Below are 19420 nucleotides of genomic sequence, written 5' to 3' on the forward strand. Positions count from 1 at the left end.
AGTCTACCATTCCCACCACCCAATAACTGTTTCTAATTTATGTACAAGGCCAGCAGTTTTAAGGGGAGAGGGTGTTTGTTGATACCCTTGACCCCCCCCCCCGTACTTGATTAGTATTTTATTTTATCAACTCTGAAAGGATGGCTAAATCAACCTGGACAAAATTTGAACTCCCAGCATAAAGAGTCAGAAGAGATGCTATGAAGCATCTCATCCAGTCTGTTAAACAATTCGACCCACTCACCACCTTCACTATAATAATAATAATAATAATTCTTTCTACTATAGGCACAAGGCCTGAAATTTGGGAGGGGGGGACTAGTCAATTACATCGACCCCAATATTCAACTGGTACTTGGTTTATTGACTCCAAAAGGATGAAAGGTAAAGTTGGCATTAGCAGAATTTGAACTCAGAATGTTAGGACGGACGAAATGCCACTAAGCTTGGCATGCTAACGATTCTGCCAAATAAGTTGCCAACCTGCAGAAAAGTGCCATCCTGTATCTTGAAAGAATTCTAAGAAATATTCTTGAGTTTTGAGGAGACTCATTGTCACTAAGCACCTTAAGATAACAGCCCTGCTAATTAAATTAACAGGTAACAGTTTTTGTAGAATAAAAAAGTAAAGATCTGAATGGCAAAGTTGGTCTTGAGATGATTTGAACCCAGAGAGTGAAGAACCATAACTAAATACCTCAATGCATTTTGATCAAACAATTCTGCCAATAACAATTTCTAAAATAATAATGGTTTCATATTTTGGCACAAGGCCAGCAACTTTGAGTGGGGGAAGAGATAAAGAGCTGATACCATCAACCTCAATACGCAACTGGTATTTTGTTTTATCAACCTGAAATGATGAAAGGCAAGGCTGACCACGGCACAATTTGAACTCAGAATGTGAAACACCAGAAGAAATACCACCAAGCACTTTTGTTTGATGCCCTAACAATTCCATTAGCTCACCATCTTAATTATAATAATAATAATTGTAATTATTTTGTCTTTAGACATAGGTTTGCAAAAGGGGGGAGTTTGTTCACTGCATAGTTCTTACAGAACTCAGCAAAAATATAAAAAAACATCATAGGTTAATGCACAAAAAAAATGGAAAAATAAAAAATTACAAAACAGAAAAAAACAATAAAAACATCAAATAAAGAAAATATTAACAAAAAAAGGAAAAAATGTGAATTTTAATATAAATAATTTATGGAAATATTGTAAAAGATATAAATGTAGAAAACAAAAGAAATTAAACAAGAAAAAAATAAACACTAATTAATGTAATTAAACAGAAAATTATTTAAAATTAGGGAGGAGGGTTATAGAACTGAACAAGTTTATGTCTTTAATATAATACATTTATATACACCTAAGTGTGTATATACACATGCTTATATATATACACACAAACACTCAATATATATATGTATATATAAATATATACACACACATACTTTTAGTAAGTTTATAGAACAGTGAGAGAATTAACACACGCATTCAATACATAGACACACAAGCAAAATTATATATTATATAAATATGCACATCCATATATATATATATATATATATATATATTGTATATATGTATATACATATTTGTATAATATATATACACATACATATATATTACATATTTGTATAATATATATACACATACATATATATTACATATTTGTATTATATATACATAACAAACATACTATCAAACATACATTCATGCACAAACGTATATATATGTGTGTGTTTGTGTAATAATACATATACATTAACAGACTAATGTACATTCACACACACACACACACACACACACAAGTGAAAACTATAATCTTCCACCCACCCGCCCCCTTCCCACTTAACTGATAGAACACACCCAACATTCTTTCATATTCTCTTCTCTAAATGCTTTTGTAAGTCTGAAAGTTGTGCTACATGTATCAGCATATGTATAACATGTACGTATATCTACATATATTCACATACATATACACTTAACACACACACACACACAAGGAAAATTTTTCAATGCAGAGTTAATAAGAGCAATTAAAACTGTTATTCAACAGCCATAAACATATTCTACATCCGTCCACCCAAAGACAAACATTGCATCCACCCACCCGTATACATATACTGAGACATATGCACGCATGGCTTGCTGCCCCCATCAGCCTTTCAGTTGTTGATCCTGGTCAATAAAGACCCTCCATAGTCATCATCATCATCAACCAGACAACATTCTAGTCATCACTGTCACTGTCAGATTCAAGGTCCAGCCATTTGTTCTGTAACTGTCCAGTATTGACCGCATATTCTATGAGGGCTAGATGACAAAAGACGTATTGGTCAGGGACCTGGATGCTGAATGCTCTCTGGGAACGGATCTTACGTACAGTCTGGTATGTGTTGACAGTTCCAATGTCTTCCAGTCTGTGGATGTTGATGTCAATTGTGATTAAAGTACCTGAAATAGAAAAGACACAGAACTGAGGGTGGTGTGAATGGGGTATGAGGAACATAGAGAGGGGGGGAGGAGGTGATGAGGTCAGTTGAGGAGATAAGAAAAGCAGGAGCAAAACAGCAAGGCTGAGTGTGTGTGTGTGTGTGTGAGAGAGTTATTATATGCCTTTGCCCACGAATAACACCGAGAAAAGTTAAATCAGAAGTACTTGGTGAGCATGTGGTTCAATAGCCAGCTCCTTAAGAATGCAAACAACATCACACACACACACACACACACTATGCAGCATGTGGTACAGAAACGTGTACTGCACAGTTTGTGCTGCATTAAATGGTAGAAAGCTGTTGATGTTGTTTGTGCAAGTGATGCAAAACGGTAAGAAAATGTATTAGAACAAAGGTTAAGAATATGAGAGAGATTCCATACACAAGCAGGTGTGTGTGTTTGTATGTATGGATGTGCATTTCCATGTGTGTGGACATGTGTCTCCATATGTGTCCTTGTGTGAAGTAGAGTGTGTGTGTGTGTGTGTGTGTGTGTGTGTATATGAGTGAGTGTGAGAGAGAGAAGTAGATAGAGAGGTACAAACATTACCGAGTGTTGTAACTACACCAATAGATTGCTGCTTTTGTTTTAATGATAGTTGAATGGGAAACCCAATACTGACCTGTACGCCCTATACCAGCACTACAATGAACCACAATAGGTGGACCGAGTGGATGACCATGCCAAGAATCGCCCAAGTCTTGCACAGCTTCAGCCTGAAGTGTCCGTACTTTCGATAAGAATTGGAGAAATGCTTCTGCTTTGTGTGGGACGCCATAATCTGGCCATCGGATGAACTGCATGTGTTGTATGACTCTCTCCTCTCCTGTCTGTCAGTGAGAAAAACAAGAAGAAACAATCATCAAACGATCAGTTTTATATCATTCACAAAGCTTTGGTTGGGTCAGAGCTATAGTAGAAGGCATTTGCCGAAGATGTCATGTAGTGGGACTGAACTCAAAACCATGAAGTCATTGAGAAGAAAACTTAACCACACAGCCATACCTGCATACACACACACATACATCTGTAAATGAAAGGAAGAATAAGTCGAATGCAATGATTGTTTCAAAAACACTTCAACTGTTTCTTACATAACATCATGAATGTCTCACAACCATCTGATGTACTTTCTCATCGGGTATATATTGACTGTTTGTGTGAAGGTGCATGGTCCAGTGGTTAGAGAGTAGAGCTTACAATCGTGAGTTTAATTCCCAGACCGGGCTGCGTGTTCTGTTCTTGAACAAGACACTTTATTTCACATTGCTCCAGTTCACTCAGCAGTAGAAATGAGTTGCGATGTCACTGGTGCCAAGCTGTATCGGCCCCTTTGCCTTTCCCTTGGACAACATCGGTGGTGTGTGGAGGGGAGGCTGGTATGCATGGGCGGCGACTGCTGGTCTTCCATAAAAACAAGCTTAGGTTGTACATTCGCCTGCCCAGACTTGTACTCTGGAAGGGAACTTCTTAGGTGCACCCAGGGTAATTCGTGACCGACAGAGTCGAGTTTTTTCATATTGACTGTTTAGGTGAAAACAGTCCACCGTATATATATATATATATATATATACACACACACACATATATATAGTCAATTGAGGAGGTCCAGAGATTCCCTGTACAGAAGACACTTAGTAGTGCTCAAATAATTCAAACTTAGACTCCTATGTCTTTACAGGAGATTCATTCCACAAGGTAAAGAATGGCTACACACACATAATGTTGAACCATTAACCCCTACACAATTTTTCTCTTCATTTTTTTTACCTTTCAATCCTTTCTGACAAAGAGCGTAGGTTTGAAACATCAAAGACCTTTCCGTTCTTCCCGAGCATTAAACTAATACACCTGCTAGTTGTTCCCTCACCTGCCTCCGTCTTTGTTTTCTGTAAGTTTGATATATATATATATATGCATACACACACACACACCACACACACACACACACACACACACACACACACAGAGGACAGTTATGAAGCATGCTGGTGCTGCTTACCTTATTGTTTTTCAGAATCAACGTAGACACCTGGTAATCCGAGCTCTGCTTCACACAGCTGTTATGTACAACAAAATGGTCGTATGTCTCATATGTGTCGGTCTCCAACGGCCAATACTGTTCACACTTCAATCGATTTCTTTCCATTATTCTGAGAAAAGAAAGGAAAAAAAAAAGACAGAAAATAAGAAAACAAAATGCTGAAAGTGTAGTGGTTGGTTGTATAGTAGTGATGTGGTGATGTTCATGCTGTTCCACCTGCCATCTCAACAGATCTATAATCAAAAATATTCTAGTCATGATCATTCTTACGTTTTTGTTGGGTTTTTTTTCATGCAAAGTAGACCCAAGACTACATTATCCAATGTGTCAGTTTACTTGTTAGCACATATGAAATTTAACAGAAAGTTGGCTTCTATTTCTAGCGAGTCAAGTTGTCCTTAATTGCTCTGAAGGAAGTCCACTCGCTAATTCATGATGCAATGGATCATGGCTAAAATGTAAAATGACGGTGAAGTATGGTTAAGAAGGCACCACAGTTCTTTGGTAGATGTTTTTGTTGCCATTCTGCAGCCATTTGTCATTCTTCCAAAATCTACTGATGCTGTTTAACCCCAGGCCAAACCTGATCAAAAGGATCTCTGATGAAAGGCTTTATTCAGACATAGTATATTTAGCACTATGGTAGGGTGTGGGGGTCTAGCTGTTATTTCTAGCAGCTTAAGTGACTGCTTAGAGGCTGTTGTATTGATTTCATGTTTCCATGTATTTCTGTGGCCAAACTGGAGCAAACTGAGTTGCATGCCTGACCAAGGTGGTGTCTAAATACAATGTCTACAACAGTATGGTTTGAACTTATAACCAATATGATCAGACACCAAACACTATAACATCACAGCTGTAATGCTTCATCGTCCTGACACCAATGTCCACTTTTCCATGCTAGCATGGGTGGACAGGAGTTGATTACGATTCAGGATTTTATGCTTGGATATTCCACCTCCTCCTGTTGCCAGGACTCACCTGTTTCTCAGTTAAAGGACTTTTCTATTCTACAGGTTTTCCAAAGTGCAAACAGATTGGTCAGGTTGGCTGACAGACAATATCAACATCAGCACCACTTTCATGGAAAATATCAACTGTCATGCCGTTTCTCTCTCTCTCTCTCTCTCTCTCTCTTTTACACACACAGAAAAGATGGGCTCTGACCAGTTACCCTCGTAAGGCAATGGTCAGTCCAGCGCATTAATAGAAGACACTTGCCCAAGGTGCCATGCTGTGAGATTCAACCCAAACTGTATAGAGGTGAACATTTTAACCACAATAGCCATGGCTGTGTCTGTCTGTTTATAAGCCAGGCAGGCAGATGATATCAAAGGGAAATGACATAAGCTACATATAAACAAAAAAAGGGAGTTAAAACACCCACCTGGTTAACATAACTATAACAAGGCACTTCTGTTCCCAGACCATTCTCCAGAAATCACCAGTGGTTCTTGATAAACAACCTAATATAAACAATGATAAAAAGGTTAAATATATATAAGAGAAAGAGAAAGAAGAAGAAAGAATACTGTATGGTTACGAGGACAAACCAAGGCCAAAACATGTCCATAGCTTTCCCTCACCTTTGAAACAATGGTTAGGTTATGGATCCCAAGCCCAAATATGTTACTTTCAATTGTGAAATTCTTGATTTCTTCATGTATCCAGTGTTGTAACTACCACAAGGTTTTAGTTTCCCTTCTCTACTTACAAGAAAAATCTTAAGAATTTATTATAGAAAGCATTCAGTATCTTCAATTTTCACATTGTTAGACAAACTTATGTCACTGGCTTTTTCAAGTGTGTATATGCATATATCACGGGGTGCTCTCTTTGGGTACCCATGATATATATATACACACACACACACACATATATAGGAGTACACCATCAGTTACAACGACAAGGGTCCCAGCTGATACAATCAATGGAACAGACTGCTCGTGAAATTAATGTGCAAGCGACTGAGCACTTCAGAGACAAGTATACCCTTAACATAGTTCTCAGGGACATTCAGTGTGACAAGGCTGGCCCTTTGAAATACAGGTACAACTCATTTTTGCCAGCTGAGTGGACTGGAATAATTTGAAATAAAGTGTCTTGCTCTAGGACATAAATGCACTGCCAGCAATTGAACTCACAACCTTACGATTGTGAGCCACATACCCCAACCACCAAGCCATGCACCTTCACCATACATGTGTGTATGTATGTGTATATATATATATATATATATACACACACACACACACACACACACATATATGTCAAAGATGGCTGCTGCTGATCCCTGCAGGGTTTCAGTTTGCAGCTGGTTAAGAATCAGCAGACAGTGATTGCTTTCACCACTGAAACTAAAAATATATGAACAACTACAATCTGCATATGTATGAAGTATTGTCTTCTTTGTGAAACTGATTATTATAATTATTGCAGGCTAACGAGCTGGCAGAATCGTTAGCACGCCAGGCAAAATGCTGCAAAACATTTCATCTGTCTTTTACATTTTGAGTTCAAATGCCACTGAAGTCAACTTTGCAGTTTTTCCCTTCAGGGTCAATGTAACACTGGGGTCAATTTCATCAGCTTAACCCACTCCTCAAATTCCTGGCCTTGAGCCAAAATATGAAACCATTATTATAATTATTGTAGGGTAACAAGTTGGCAGCTTCGTTAGAGACCACTGGACACAATGCCTTGTGCTATTTCCCCCAATTTGTTATATTCTGAGTTCAAATTTCCCCAAGGGTCAACTTAGCATGTCATCCTTTTGCAGTAAGTGCCATAAGTACCACTTGAACACTGGGGTATTTCACAAAAAATCTGTTGTCCTTGTACCAAAATTTGAAACCATTATTACTGTTGTTGTCAGATGTGACCAGGGCTGGCCTTGAACAATCCTACAGTTTGTCCATAGCTAAAAATAAAAGATCCATTAAACTCACTCTTCCAGAGTTCCTTCATCTTACCTTGTGTGGTTATATAAGCATTCTTCTGCTTGTAACCATCCACAAAATTTGCATTGATGTAATCTGAATTTGGATCTCCATCCACCATTGATATCACAACTCTGGAATGGTCGTAACACAACACATCGAGGTAACGGTTCTTGGGGAGATTGCATTTTGCTCTGAAAGAAGTAAAAAAAAGTCAAAGTTGACACAGTGTAAACGTAGGCTTGTGTGTGTGAGGTATTTGAAAAAATACTTCATCTTTCATCTGGTTTAGAGAGATGCAGAAAGGCTCTGAGGAAGAATAAGCTGGTGCTGCAAAAGCAGGCAATGGATTAAGGCCATCAAACATACAGTCCATATAATAGGATTCTGCACAGTTTCCATTTATCCAGTTTTACTTGGGTTAACCTAGTGCTATGGTGGAAGACTTTTTGTTTTCCCCAAGGTGCCACAGAACAGGATTGAACAGAAAACATGTTTCAGGTTCAGTCCCACTGTGCAGCACTTGAAACAAATGTCTTCTACTGCAACACGGGGCTGACCAATGCCTCTCTGACTAGGTTCAAACAGAGATGTACAATGGAGGGAAGAATAAAAGTGCACTGTGGCCAGCAAGGTAGAATGACATCAGATATTCTGGTCAATAAATACAGATCCTTGGCTGTTAAATGATAATGATGATGAAATTGATGATATATATATATATATATACACACACACATACATACACATGTGTGTATGTGTATCGAGGGGGATAATTATAATCTAGGCTATCACTTCATTAACACATTATGCAGGATCATGGCTAATGTAGAATTCCAAAACCAAAAGATCTGTAAGACTTCAATTGATAGTAAAGCAGTGCTACTCAAAGCGGTGGTCCATGAGCCATCAGCTGCCGGTACGAGTTTCCAGAAAAGAAAGAAACATTATAAAATGCTGATGTAATATTGTATTATTTGTTTACAAAATAAAGATTAAAAAATTGTCAACTTTTATTATATTCTTTATATATTTTGTTTCCGGTATAAATTAATATTAGAAAGAAATATTACCAGTCCCTGGCACATTGGAAAGAAGAAGAAAAAACTGCTGGTTGGCCAGATCAGATTGTTTGAGAAGCACTGTGCTAAAGGACAACACTGCACACCTCCAAGGCAAGATGCAGTTGACTTGAGATAAGCACACCCGACCACAGAGAAAGATTGGGGGACGGGGGTGGAGATCAGAAGATTAAGTCAACACCATTTACAACAACAACAACACAAAAAGAAAGTGACAAAGGAGAAAGTACGAAAGACTTACTTTGAAACATAAAAGGTGCCAGTTGGAGATTCTGATCTAATGTTAAGGTATTCCTGGCGCAGACCCTTCTTCCTCAACTTTCTTACATGGTCAGCAAGGGTTTCTATGTCAATTCCGCTGTCATCTGCCATGTGTAAACTTTCTTCATAGGTCTGTGAATCAAGAGAGACGGGCCGACGCTTGCACGGGTGACTAGGGTCAGTAATCGGAGACTGGTTTTCATCGACAGGCGAAAATGTATCAGATGACCGCTTTCGTGTATCAGCTGCTGCTGCAGATCGTGTGTCAGCCGAGTGCATCCTCTGGACCACCACTGGCGTTTCCTTCTCCACAATCACTTCCTTCTCTGACCGAATTCGTTGCTCTTCACCTTCTTTTTCTTTCTCTTCCTCGTTGTACTTCTCGCTGACCGTTTCTCGTGAGGTTTCCTCTGACGAGTCAAAATCACTGGCGAAGATGTTCGTCTCTGTTTCAGCAGAGTCACTCGACTGCATTGCTTCCTTCGACTCACTCACTTGCTGCAATGACTGGTTGTTGAAGTAAAAGGACATGTCGGGATCTTGATTGGTGGCCACCAAGAAACACAGCTTGAGCCAAGTGTTGTGATTAGGCACTAGATGGCCTCCCAGTTGCTTTGGGAGGGACTCGCAAGGAATATGGAAAGGCAACTCAGATACAGCCACTGTAAAGACCTGAAATTACACAGGAAAGAAAGAAAAAGACACTTTTATTAGCAATGAGAGATCCCTGAAAACCCAAAGGGGCAATTTTAGAAGCCCCTACTGGAGAATTCTTTGTCTACATACAGGGATAGATAGGACAGATCAGTTTGGCACAATACACACCCGATCTTTGGGGAGGTTTCACACCAGCTCTTTCAACAAATTCTCCTGTTTTCTTTTAAACACACACACATACACATTTATTTATTTATTTATTACCAAGCATTGGTTTCATGCCAACCATTGCCTAAAGATGAAATGGTTGGAAATGCTTCCAACCATTACATCAACATTGAGTTGTCAATATTACCAAAGGCGGCAAGCTTGCAGAAATGCTTAGCGGTATTTTGTCTGCCGTTACATACTGAGTTCAAATTCAGCCTTTCATCCTTTTGGGGTCAATTAAATAAGTACCAGTGGAGTACTGGGGTCTACATAAACGTCTCACACCCTTCTCCAAACTTGCTGGCCTTGCGCTAGAATTTGAAACCAATATTACCAAAGTGCAGTGGTCATTGTGCCACCAGTTATTTGCCATAACCAGTTACACACTGTCTGATGAGGTAAAAATATATAACAGCTCCATTTCTTATATATGTGTATGTGTGTGTATTATATGTACAAGAAGGTGTAGCCGTGTAGTTCTGGGTTAACCATAATTGCAAAGGCAGCCAACAATTAGATGTGTGTGTGTACCCATGTCTTGATTGCAATGTGATGTTTGTAAACGAGCATCAACAACATACAAGCAGTCTTGCTCATTTCTAGTTTTCCATGAAAAACAGGTGAAGGTCGCAGACTGGAAGGGTGTCTGGTCATAGAAAAGCTGCCTCAACGAATTCCATCTGACCCATGCAAACATGGAAAAGTGGCCTAAAGGGATGTGTGTTTATCTATCTATCAGACTGGGTATATAATACACCTCAGCCACATTCACACATGTATACATACACATGCACAAGTATACACACACACACATCCAACTGGAATTCTTTACAATATGACAAATTCCATTTAAAAGGAATCAATCATTTTAAGCCCAGTGAAGACACTTGCTCAAGATGGGATGCAGTGGGATTGAACACAAAACCATGTGGTTGCAAGCAAGCATCTTAACCACGATGGCCATCACTGCCTAGAAATACACAAATAAAATTAAAATGGAATCAACTGAAAAATACTGACCCGATCACGTAGTTTTTCTCGTAAAAAAAGTTGTAGAATTCTAAAAGAAGCTTTAAACCAAAGAGGAGCTGCAACAATCAACACTTTTTTTAATCGAGCTGGATAGGCACCCTGGAATATAAAAGAGAGACACAGGTGTGTGTCATTGTGGTTTTGGGAAATGAAGCAAAGCAGGCCTTGCTGTCCACTCAAGAAAGCACATAGAAAATGAGCCATGAGCTCTTGAGCAAACCGAGTCCTCAACTTTGCCAAAAGGTTTGCAAGGCTCCAGCAGGCTTCAAGAAACACATTCATGTCCAAAGAACATGATTACCGCTTTATTTTACTGAACCCTCATTTGTTGTTCACAACAGAATCAACTCATGCCAGCATAGACAGCAAACGTTAAACAATGATAATGATTATATATACACACATATAAATGTGTGTGTGTTTTGTTATCATTCTGACCATATTCAGCACAAAAATTTTATTTTTTAAAGTTCAAACTGGCCATATCTAACCTCTCACACCCACCCTACTACATCATTCTAAAACAACAAACAATCGCATCACTGAAATCTTAAAGTCAGAAGATAATGCAGGACTAATTCTGACTAAAGTGAATGAATAAATGTGACATTTGATTGGGGAATTAGAATACTAAAAAGTTAATGCTCCAACATATAAAGGCACATAGCTCAGTGGTTAGTGAGTTCAATTCCTGGACCAAGCTGTGTGTTCTTGAGCAAGACACTTTATTTCACATTGCTCCAGTTCTCTCAGCTGCAGAAAGGAGTCGCGATGTCACTGGTGCCAAGCTGTATTGGCCTTTGCCTTTCCTTTGGATTACATCGGTGGCGTGGAGAGGGGAGTTTGGTATGCATGTGCAACTAATGGTCCTTTATAGATAATCTTGTCCGAACTTGTGCCCCAGAGGGGAACTTTCTAAGTGCAATCCGAGGGTCATTTATGACCAATGAGGGTCTTTACTCTTACTTTTAAGTTTTCCATGCAAGACTGACATAAAAACTTTGTTTCTAATACCTTAAAACCAAATAATGGGGGAAAGGGGTTAAAACAATTATATTAATCCCAGCCTGTAACTGCTTGCTGGTGCCATGTAAATGGCACCCGTGTCACTGCCGGTGCCATTTAATGGCATGTAAAAGCACCCATTACACTTCTGAAGTGGTTGGCATTAGGAAGGGCATCCAACTGTAGAAACCCTGCCAAATCAGACTGGAACCTGGTGCAGCTTCATTCAAATCATCCGACCCATGCCAGCATAGACAGCAAATGTTAAACGACGACGACGATGATTCCTAGGAAGTATAAAAGGAAAGCTCAACTCCAGTAGGATTTGAACTCAGAACATAAAATGTCGGAACAAATATTGCAAATCAGTTTGTTTAATGCTCCAATAATACTCAGAACACCATGAACCGTAGGCTTAAGAGACTGAACTAGATTTTTAAGTATCCTTAAAAAGCAGCAAATATTCTTAAAAGGCTACCCATACCACTACTCCCCATGACCACCACTACTACCAACCATGTCATCATTCAGACTACCACCACCACCATCAATTTATCAAGTTTAAACAAAACTAAGCCAAACAAGATAGTCAAACGCCAGCAGCTGTCAACACACAATAACTTACCTTTAACATATTAAGAATCTTGATACTGAGATTGTAATCGAAGTTGCCATATTTGGAATCAGTCATGTCATAAATAAAGACCAGGCCATGTTTTTGGGTTTCAAAACTGCAAAAGAAAACATTATGTACATTAATATAACTGAATAACAATAATAATCTTTTCTACTATCGGCACAAAGCCTGAAATTTTGAGGGAAGCGGGGAGGGCTAGTCCCCCCCCCCCGTATTTGACTGGCACTGATTTTATTTTATTAACCCCGAGAGGATGAAAAGTGAAGCTGACCTTGGCAGAATTTGAACTCAAAACATACAGATGAAATGCTGCTAAGCATTTTGTCTGGCATGTTTATAATTCTGTCAGTTCACCATTATAATAATAATAATCCTTTTTACTATAAGCACAAAGCCTGGAATTTTGGAGGAGGGGGCTAGTTGATTACATCGACCCCAGTATTTCACTGGTACTTAATTTATCGACCCCGAAAGGATGAAAAGCAAAGTCAACCCAGGCAGAATTTGAACTCAGAACACAGCAACAGGTGAAATACCACCAAGCATTTCATGTGTGCGAATGATTCTGCCAGATTGTTGCCTTAATAATAACAACAACAATAATAATAATTTCTGTACAATGGCAAAAAACAAAGAAAAACAACAAAACAGGAAACAGTAGGAAATTGAGTAAAAGAGACAAACTAAATAAATATCAATAACAGAATGGAAGCACAAAATAAGACAGGGTCTCTGAAAGGGGTGGGCAACCACATGGTGATTAGGAACACACTCTTCATACACACACACACACACACTAAATCTCAGATTACTAGGTTACACCAAAGGTTAAGGGCCTTTTTCCAGTTCTTGCTCCCAACCTATAGCAGTAAAGTTAAAGGAGGTCCATTTAGCAACACCAGTTTGGTCACTCTCACTGAAGTCTAACACAACCCTCTCTTACTGGAGTGTAATCTCTCTCTTTCCTCGTCTTATTTTACGTTGATTAGTAAAAAAGAAAAAAACCTTTCTTCTCAAACCTTTCAATTGCATCTGCAAACTTTTGGCCTTATCCACCCTCTTAAGAGCAGCTAGCCACCCTTCCTTGCCTGGAGAAAGGTGATACTGTCAGTCTTAAATACATTACGTCAATAACCAAATCCATTATACTTAATAAAATTATTTTTTCTAACATGAACAAGGCTACAAATCTAGTTGAGTATAATAGGGATGCAGTCTGTTGAATTTAGTGTAGTAGAGTGTAGTCTATTCAATTTATAGTAACATAGGCATGTTGCTTAGCAGTTAGAGTATGGGCTCACAATCATGACATCGTAGGTTCAATTCTTGGATTGGGAAGCATGTTGTTCCCTTCTTCATTTTCCACTGCCTCAGTCTACTCAGCTGAAAATGACTCCCAGGGACTTCCATGAGTTAACAGACTAGAGTCCTACTGAGAATGGAACTTGGTACTCACTCAGATTCCTAAAGGCTCAAAGCAGAGTTCTTGGGGTCCTGCAGCCAATTAGTCCTTTAGTTATCATATTTCTATTGGAATACAGAGTGTGTGTTCCAATCAATTTTGGATACAGCAAAGAATCCCTGTTGTTATTAAGACAGTGTTTGGAACATAGACTATCACAATATTTGGATGAAAGGGTTTCATTTAGATCACTTTCAAAGAGAAGGTTTATCATAAAACCAACGCCAGTCTCAAATAGTTTGGTATCAAAAATCAAAAGGGGTCAAACTGACCCTGTATTTAACTGGTATATATTATACTGACTCCTTGCCTCTCCCCCAAAAGGACGAAGGAGTAAAGACACTCCTTTACAAGTTTTGAAACCAGAATGTCTACGGACATCAAGCAACAAGAATGGACAGCATTTTGCATAATCGTTCCTGTCCACAAATTCTCAATCACCATTAATCATTGCCAGGGACAACATCAAAAGTTCAAACTTTACACAAACAACAGGGCAGTGGCAGCACCATCACACAAGTAATGCAGAGGGAACAGGTTCAATGTGCAATGAAGTGCAACACAGTGAAAGGTAAAAAGTGTCAACGTTTGCACAACAACAAAGTTTGGCTATTTTAAAAAATTTATTTATATATTTATTTGAATTATTATTATTATTTTTTAGTTATTTTCCAGTCTTACCTTTCTAAAGCAGCATCCAACTGATAAATTAGCGCCTTGAGAACATTCTGGTGAGAAGTGAGGGTAGGAAAGTGATATCGTGCAGTGAAAAGGGCTATGGCAGCTCCACCACTATCACGGCCACCCTAGGTGTTTAGAAAGAAAGAAATAAAGAAAAAGAAAAGAAAAAGGAAAAAAAAAGAAAAAATTGGAACAAAGTAACGGAATAAAACGGATTAAAAGAGCAGACATAGGAAACAAAATTTAAAAGACGTATACATACACATATATGCACACACACACACACATATACATTTGTATGTACATGCATATATGCATTTGTATACACACATACACACACACACAGATACAAATATGTATGTGTACACATATACAAGTATATATATATATCTACACATATGTATAGCTTTATTCATGTATGTATGGATACACACACATATATACAGGTGTATGTATATATACAAAAAAACATCTATACACATACATACATATGGAGGCAAATAATACACACACACATATATAAATATATGTGCACACACACACATGCACGCACATACACGCAAATATAAGTGAAAACAAATATTTATATGAAATTGGGTGAGAGGAAAATGGTAACATGCATTAATGTCTGATAAATTAAGTGACTGAATGACAACAACAAGAACAAAAATGATAATAATAATAATAATAATAATAATAAACAGAAAAAAAAATTGATTCTGGGGCTACGAAGGAAAGCTTTCGCCTGCAACAGTTGCTATGGCAAATGTGATACTGATGGATTTTAGGAATGGAACTTGTGTGTGTTCTATATGGTGAATGTGATGATTGTAATGGTGACAATGATGGTACTGGTAATAAAAATGATCTTGATGGTTATGGGGGCAGTGATGATGATGATGATGATGACCACTTCAGCTCATAAATGGAATGAAAAGAAAAATGCATTATAGGCCCTGCTTATTCCAGTTTTTTCGTCTGACAATAACAGCAGCCAACACCACTGCATCCATGTCCAACATCCGTCTCTACTCCACACACAATCAAGCAAAGATGCTGATGACTGCTTGTAGCCATCCCACTACAATTTGCTAACCCCCCCCCTAACACTGCTGCCTGCAAAACACAATCGTGACAAACCTCAATGGTCAACTGACAACTGGAACTTAGCTCTGGTTTCATGCAAAAAGAGCTTTCTTCTCCTGCAATTAACCTCCTGCCTCTGATCACGTTAGCAAAAGGACAGTTTCTATGGGGTCATCTTGATAACTGTAAAGAAGTGAGGGGATGGATTTGGGTTAGGGGTAGTAAATGATCTAATAACCCTTTCCAATAGTATTTCTGGTAACCTTTCAGCCCCGTCATGTACCAGTTGGGTGAACATGCAATCCAGAAACATTCCAGACTCATCAAGGAACTTGACAAGGCAACTAAAGGACTGTGAAGACAAAGTCCTACCATTCAACATAGACATGTGTTAGCAATCTCAGGAAAAAAGGGTTACATAGACTCAGATACAAAACAATCTGGGGAAGGAACGTATGGAAGCAGAGAGATCCTGCAGCAGGATGAGGGTTTAAAGTACTAGTTATTGATGATGATGATGAAAAGGAGGAGGAAATAGAGACAAAAGATGACTGGGAACTTGTGACAACCTGCTCAAAGCCAAAGAGCAGATTTCTGGATGAGACTGCCAGCAATAAGATGACTTGATGTTGGAATGGCACTGGGGACAGACAGAACCATAAATGCTAAAAGACAGGTCTAGAAAGATTGGGAGAGAGTGAAGAGCAAGGATTAAAATCAGATTACTAGAAGATATGCTAGACGTGAGATATATACATATATGCATATATATATATATATGCATATATATATACATATATATATATATATATATATACATATATATATATATACATATATATATATATACATATATAGAGACACGAGACAGATAGACAAACCATCAACACAAGGAAAAGGGATGGACCACGCACCACCTGCCCCAAAACGGAGGTACGCAGATGTGGTGCGTGCCACAAACCGCCAACATGATGTTGTTGAAAGGGCAGCTGCTGAGCAGCAATCTTTTTTGTGCATGGCACAAAAGATTGTACAGCAGCTGACCTGGCTTCATCAAACCCAAGCTCGCAGGTGGGACTACCCACTATATACAAGACCACAACAGCAAACAGGATGGACACCGCCGGCAACAACATACACCTCACCTCGATGCTCCTACTGAACATCAGAGGACTGCAACCACTCGGTAACAGGACAAAAATCCCGTTCTTGAGAGACTTTGTTGCATGCAATCAAGCCTTATGCATAGCACTTACGGAAACGCACCTGAAACCGGACATAGCAGATGCGGAGTTACACATACCACAGTATGTTGTACTACGGACCGACAGAAAAGAAAGGAGTCATGGAGGAGTTGCTATGTACATCCGTGAGGACCTCACACCCCAGGTCCTCTTGTCATACTCAAACTCGGTGTGTGACACACTAATTGTACATATAAGGCAACTTGATGTAGTTGTGTGTGCTACATATCGCCCTCCAGATGCCCCAAGCCATGTGGGCAAGTTTGAAGACTGCCTTATAAAAATAGAAGAAGTTCTAATCACATTAGAACAACACATAAGTGTACTTCTTATGGGAGACTTCAATCTACCCAATGTCAGATGGCCCGAGGGCCTTTCTCTCCCAGGAATGACAAGATGTGAACGAAGACAGGCGAGGTCCCTCCTGAACCTCATCAACACCCTGTACATGGAGCAAGTAATACTCCAACCAACCAGGGCAGGTAACACACTGGATCTCTGCTTCACAAATGACATGGATCTCATCCATAATGTGAAAGTGACACCGACACTACTCTCGGATCACAACATGGTAGAGCTGACCATGTACGGGCCAAAAGAGAGCACGGACATGCAGCCTACAAGAAACCCTCAGAATCTTTCCAGCTTGAACTACCATAAGGCAAACTGGAAACAAATTGAGAAAGAGATCCTCAAACAAAACTGGCCTAAATGTCTCTCCTCGCCAGACATCGACGTGAAACTTCAACAATTCATGTCTGTAATGCAAACCATATGCTACAAATGTGTCCCAGAGAGAAAGGCCACTGTACACAAGAACAAAATCCCCAGAGAGAGGAAAATTTTAATGAGACGGCGTACAAAAATTTCATATCGCCTAAACAAACAGATTGAAAGCAGTGAAAAGTCCCGCCTAAAAATAAAACTTTTGGAAATTGAAAAATGTCTGCAACTCTCCCATGAAAAGGAAAGAGCAGACAAAGAAGCCTGGGCTATAGACAACATAAAATCTAACCCCAGAGCTTTCTACAGGTATGCCAAAGAAACAGCTACGGTGCACTGTAGAATAGGGCCACTCCTTGAAAAGGATGGCACACTTACAGGAAAACCAATGAGGGTAAGTGAAATACTGAACGAGCAATTCAAGAGTGTTTTCACTCCACCCCTTGGGCATCTCCAAATCACCAATCCAACTGACTTCTTTACCACTGCAGATATAAAATCAGAGGCGGCGACGATAGATTACATCGATATAAAGGAAGACGATGTAATAAAGGCTATAGATGAAATGAAAACAGACTCAGCTACTGGCCCCGATGGATTCCCGGCAATCCTCCTAAAAGCATGTAAGAGAGTCCTAGCAAGACCACTGCAGTTCTTCTTTCAGAGCTTCCTTGCAGCTGGCAAACTTCCAGGAAAACTGAAGGAAGGTAAAATATGCCCCATTCATAAAGGAGGCAGCAGAGCGGAGGCCAAGAACTACAGACCTATCTCTCTGACCTCACACATCAGCAAGGTCATGGAACGAATAGTCAGAAGGAAACTGATCACCTTCCTTGAAGAAAATGACTTGCTGCCCGACACCCAACATGGTTTCCGACCAGGGAGAAGCTGTTTAACTCAGCTCCTACAACACTATGACTGGGTGCTGAAACGGCTGCTCAACCACTCAAATGTGGAAGTGATATATCTCGACTTTGCAAAGGCCTTTGATAAAGTCGATCATGGAATGATATGTCACAAACTGCGTGATCTCAACATAGTTGCAAAACTGGGAGAATGGCTTCATGACTTTCTGAAAGATAGAAGTCAGGTGGTAGTGGCCAATGGGGCCACTTCCATTAACACGCAAATAGTGAGCGGTGTTCCGCAGGGCACTGTTCTGGGTCCACGACTGTTCATAATGGCCCTCTCAGACATGCCCTCAGCCACGCAGAGAGCCACGATCACAAGTTATGCAGATGATACAAAAGTTTCACAGGCAATACAGAACCCTGAGGACACTAAACACCTGCAATGTGAGCTGGACGAAATATACAAGTGGGCTGAAAAGAATAGCATGCAGTTCAATGCTGGAAAGTTTTAAGCTTTATACTATCAGCATGCAAAACTAAATGCAATACCCAATGAATACACTGGACCCGGAGGAATAGCAATCCCAGAGGCACAATCAGTGCGTGACCTGGGTATTTACATGAGTGATGATGCAACCTTTCGTGTACATGTTGCTAAATTGGCAATGAAATGTAGACGACTGGCCGGATGGATTCTCAGAACCTTTAGAACAAGAGAACAAGAAACCATGATGGTCCTCTGGAGGACACTTGTCCTAAGCCACTTTGACTATTGCTCTCAGTTATGGTCACCATCCAGTGTCAAGTTGATCACAGAGCTCGAGGCGATCCAGCGTAGCTACACGAAGAAGATAGCCTCTATGCAGAATGTAAGCTACTGGGAAAGACTCAAGAGATTAAAACTATATTCCTTGGAGCGTAGGCGGGAAAGATATGCCATAATATACATCTGGAAGATCCTGGAGGGACGTGTCCCAAACTTTGGCATCGAG

At 39.5% G+C, this 19420-nt stretch overlaps 1 protein-coding gene across 6 annotated transcripts in view; it reads right to left on the minus strand.

Annotated features, from left to right (window-relative positions):
* Window positions 1-1843: 1843 nt before the first annotated feature.
* The window catches only part of LOC115220389 (tyrosine-protein phosphatase non-receptor type 9), a 94290-nt gene continuing 76713 nt past the window's right edge, over window positions 1844-19420 (minus strand). For all 6 annotated transcript variants that reach the window (XM_029790509.2, XM_029790510.2, XM_036509958.1 and 3 more), the window contains 9 exons: window positions 14525-14649; window positions 12370-12475; window positions 10728-10838; window positions 8821-9512; window positions 7531-7691; window positions 5946-6024; window positions 4517-4667; window positions 3137-3344; window positions 1844-2472 (listed from right to left, as the gene is read on the minus strand). In XM_029790509.2, coding sequence (XP_029646369.1) covers window positions 2249-2472; window positions 3137-3344; window positions 4517-4667; window positions 5946-6024; window positions 7531-7691; window positions 8821-9512; window positions 10728-10838; window positions 12370-12475; window positions 14525-14649 — 1857 coding nt within the window. In that variant the 3' untranslated portion in view covers window positions 1844-2248. The remainder of the gene's footprint in view (window positions 2473-3136; window positions 3345-4516; window positions 4668-5945; window positions 6025-7530; window positions 7692-8820; window positions 9513-10727; window positions 10839-12369; window positions 12476-14524; window positions 14650-19420) is intronic.

This window comes from Octopus sinensis, linkage group LG16, assembly GCF_006345805.1.
Source record: "Octopus sinensis linkage group LG16, ASM634580v1, whole genome shotgun sequence".
Lineage (NCBI taxonomy): Eukaryota > Metazoa > Mollusca > Cephalopoda > Octopoda > Octopodidae > Octopus > Octopus sinensis.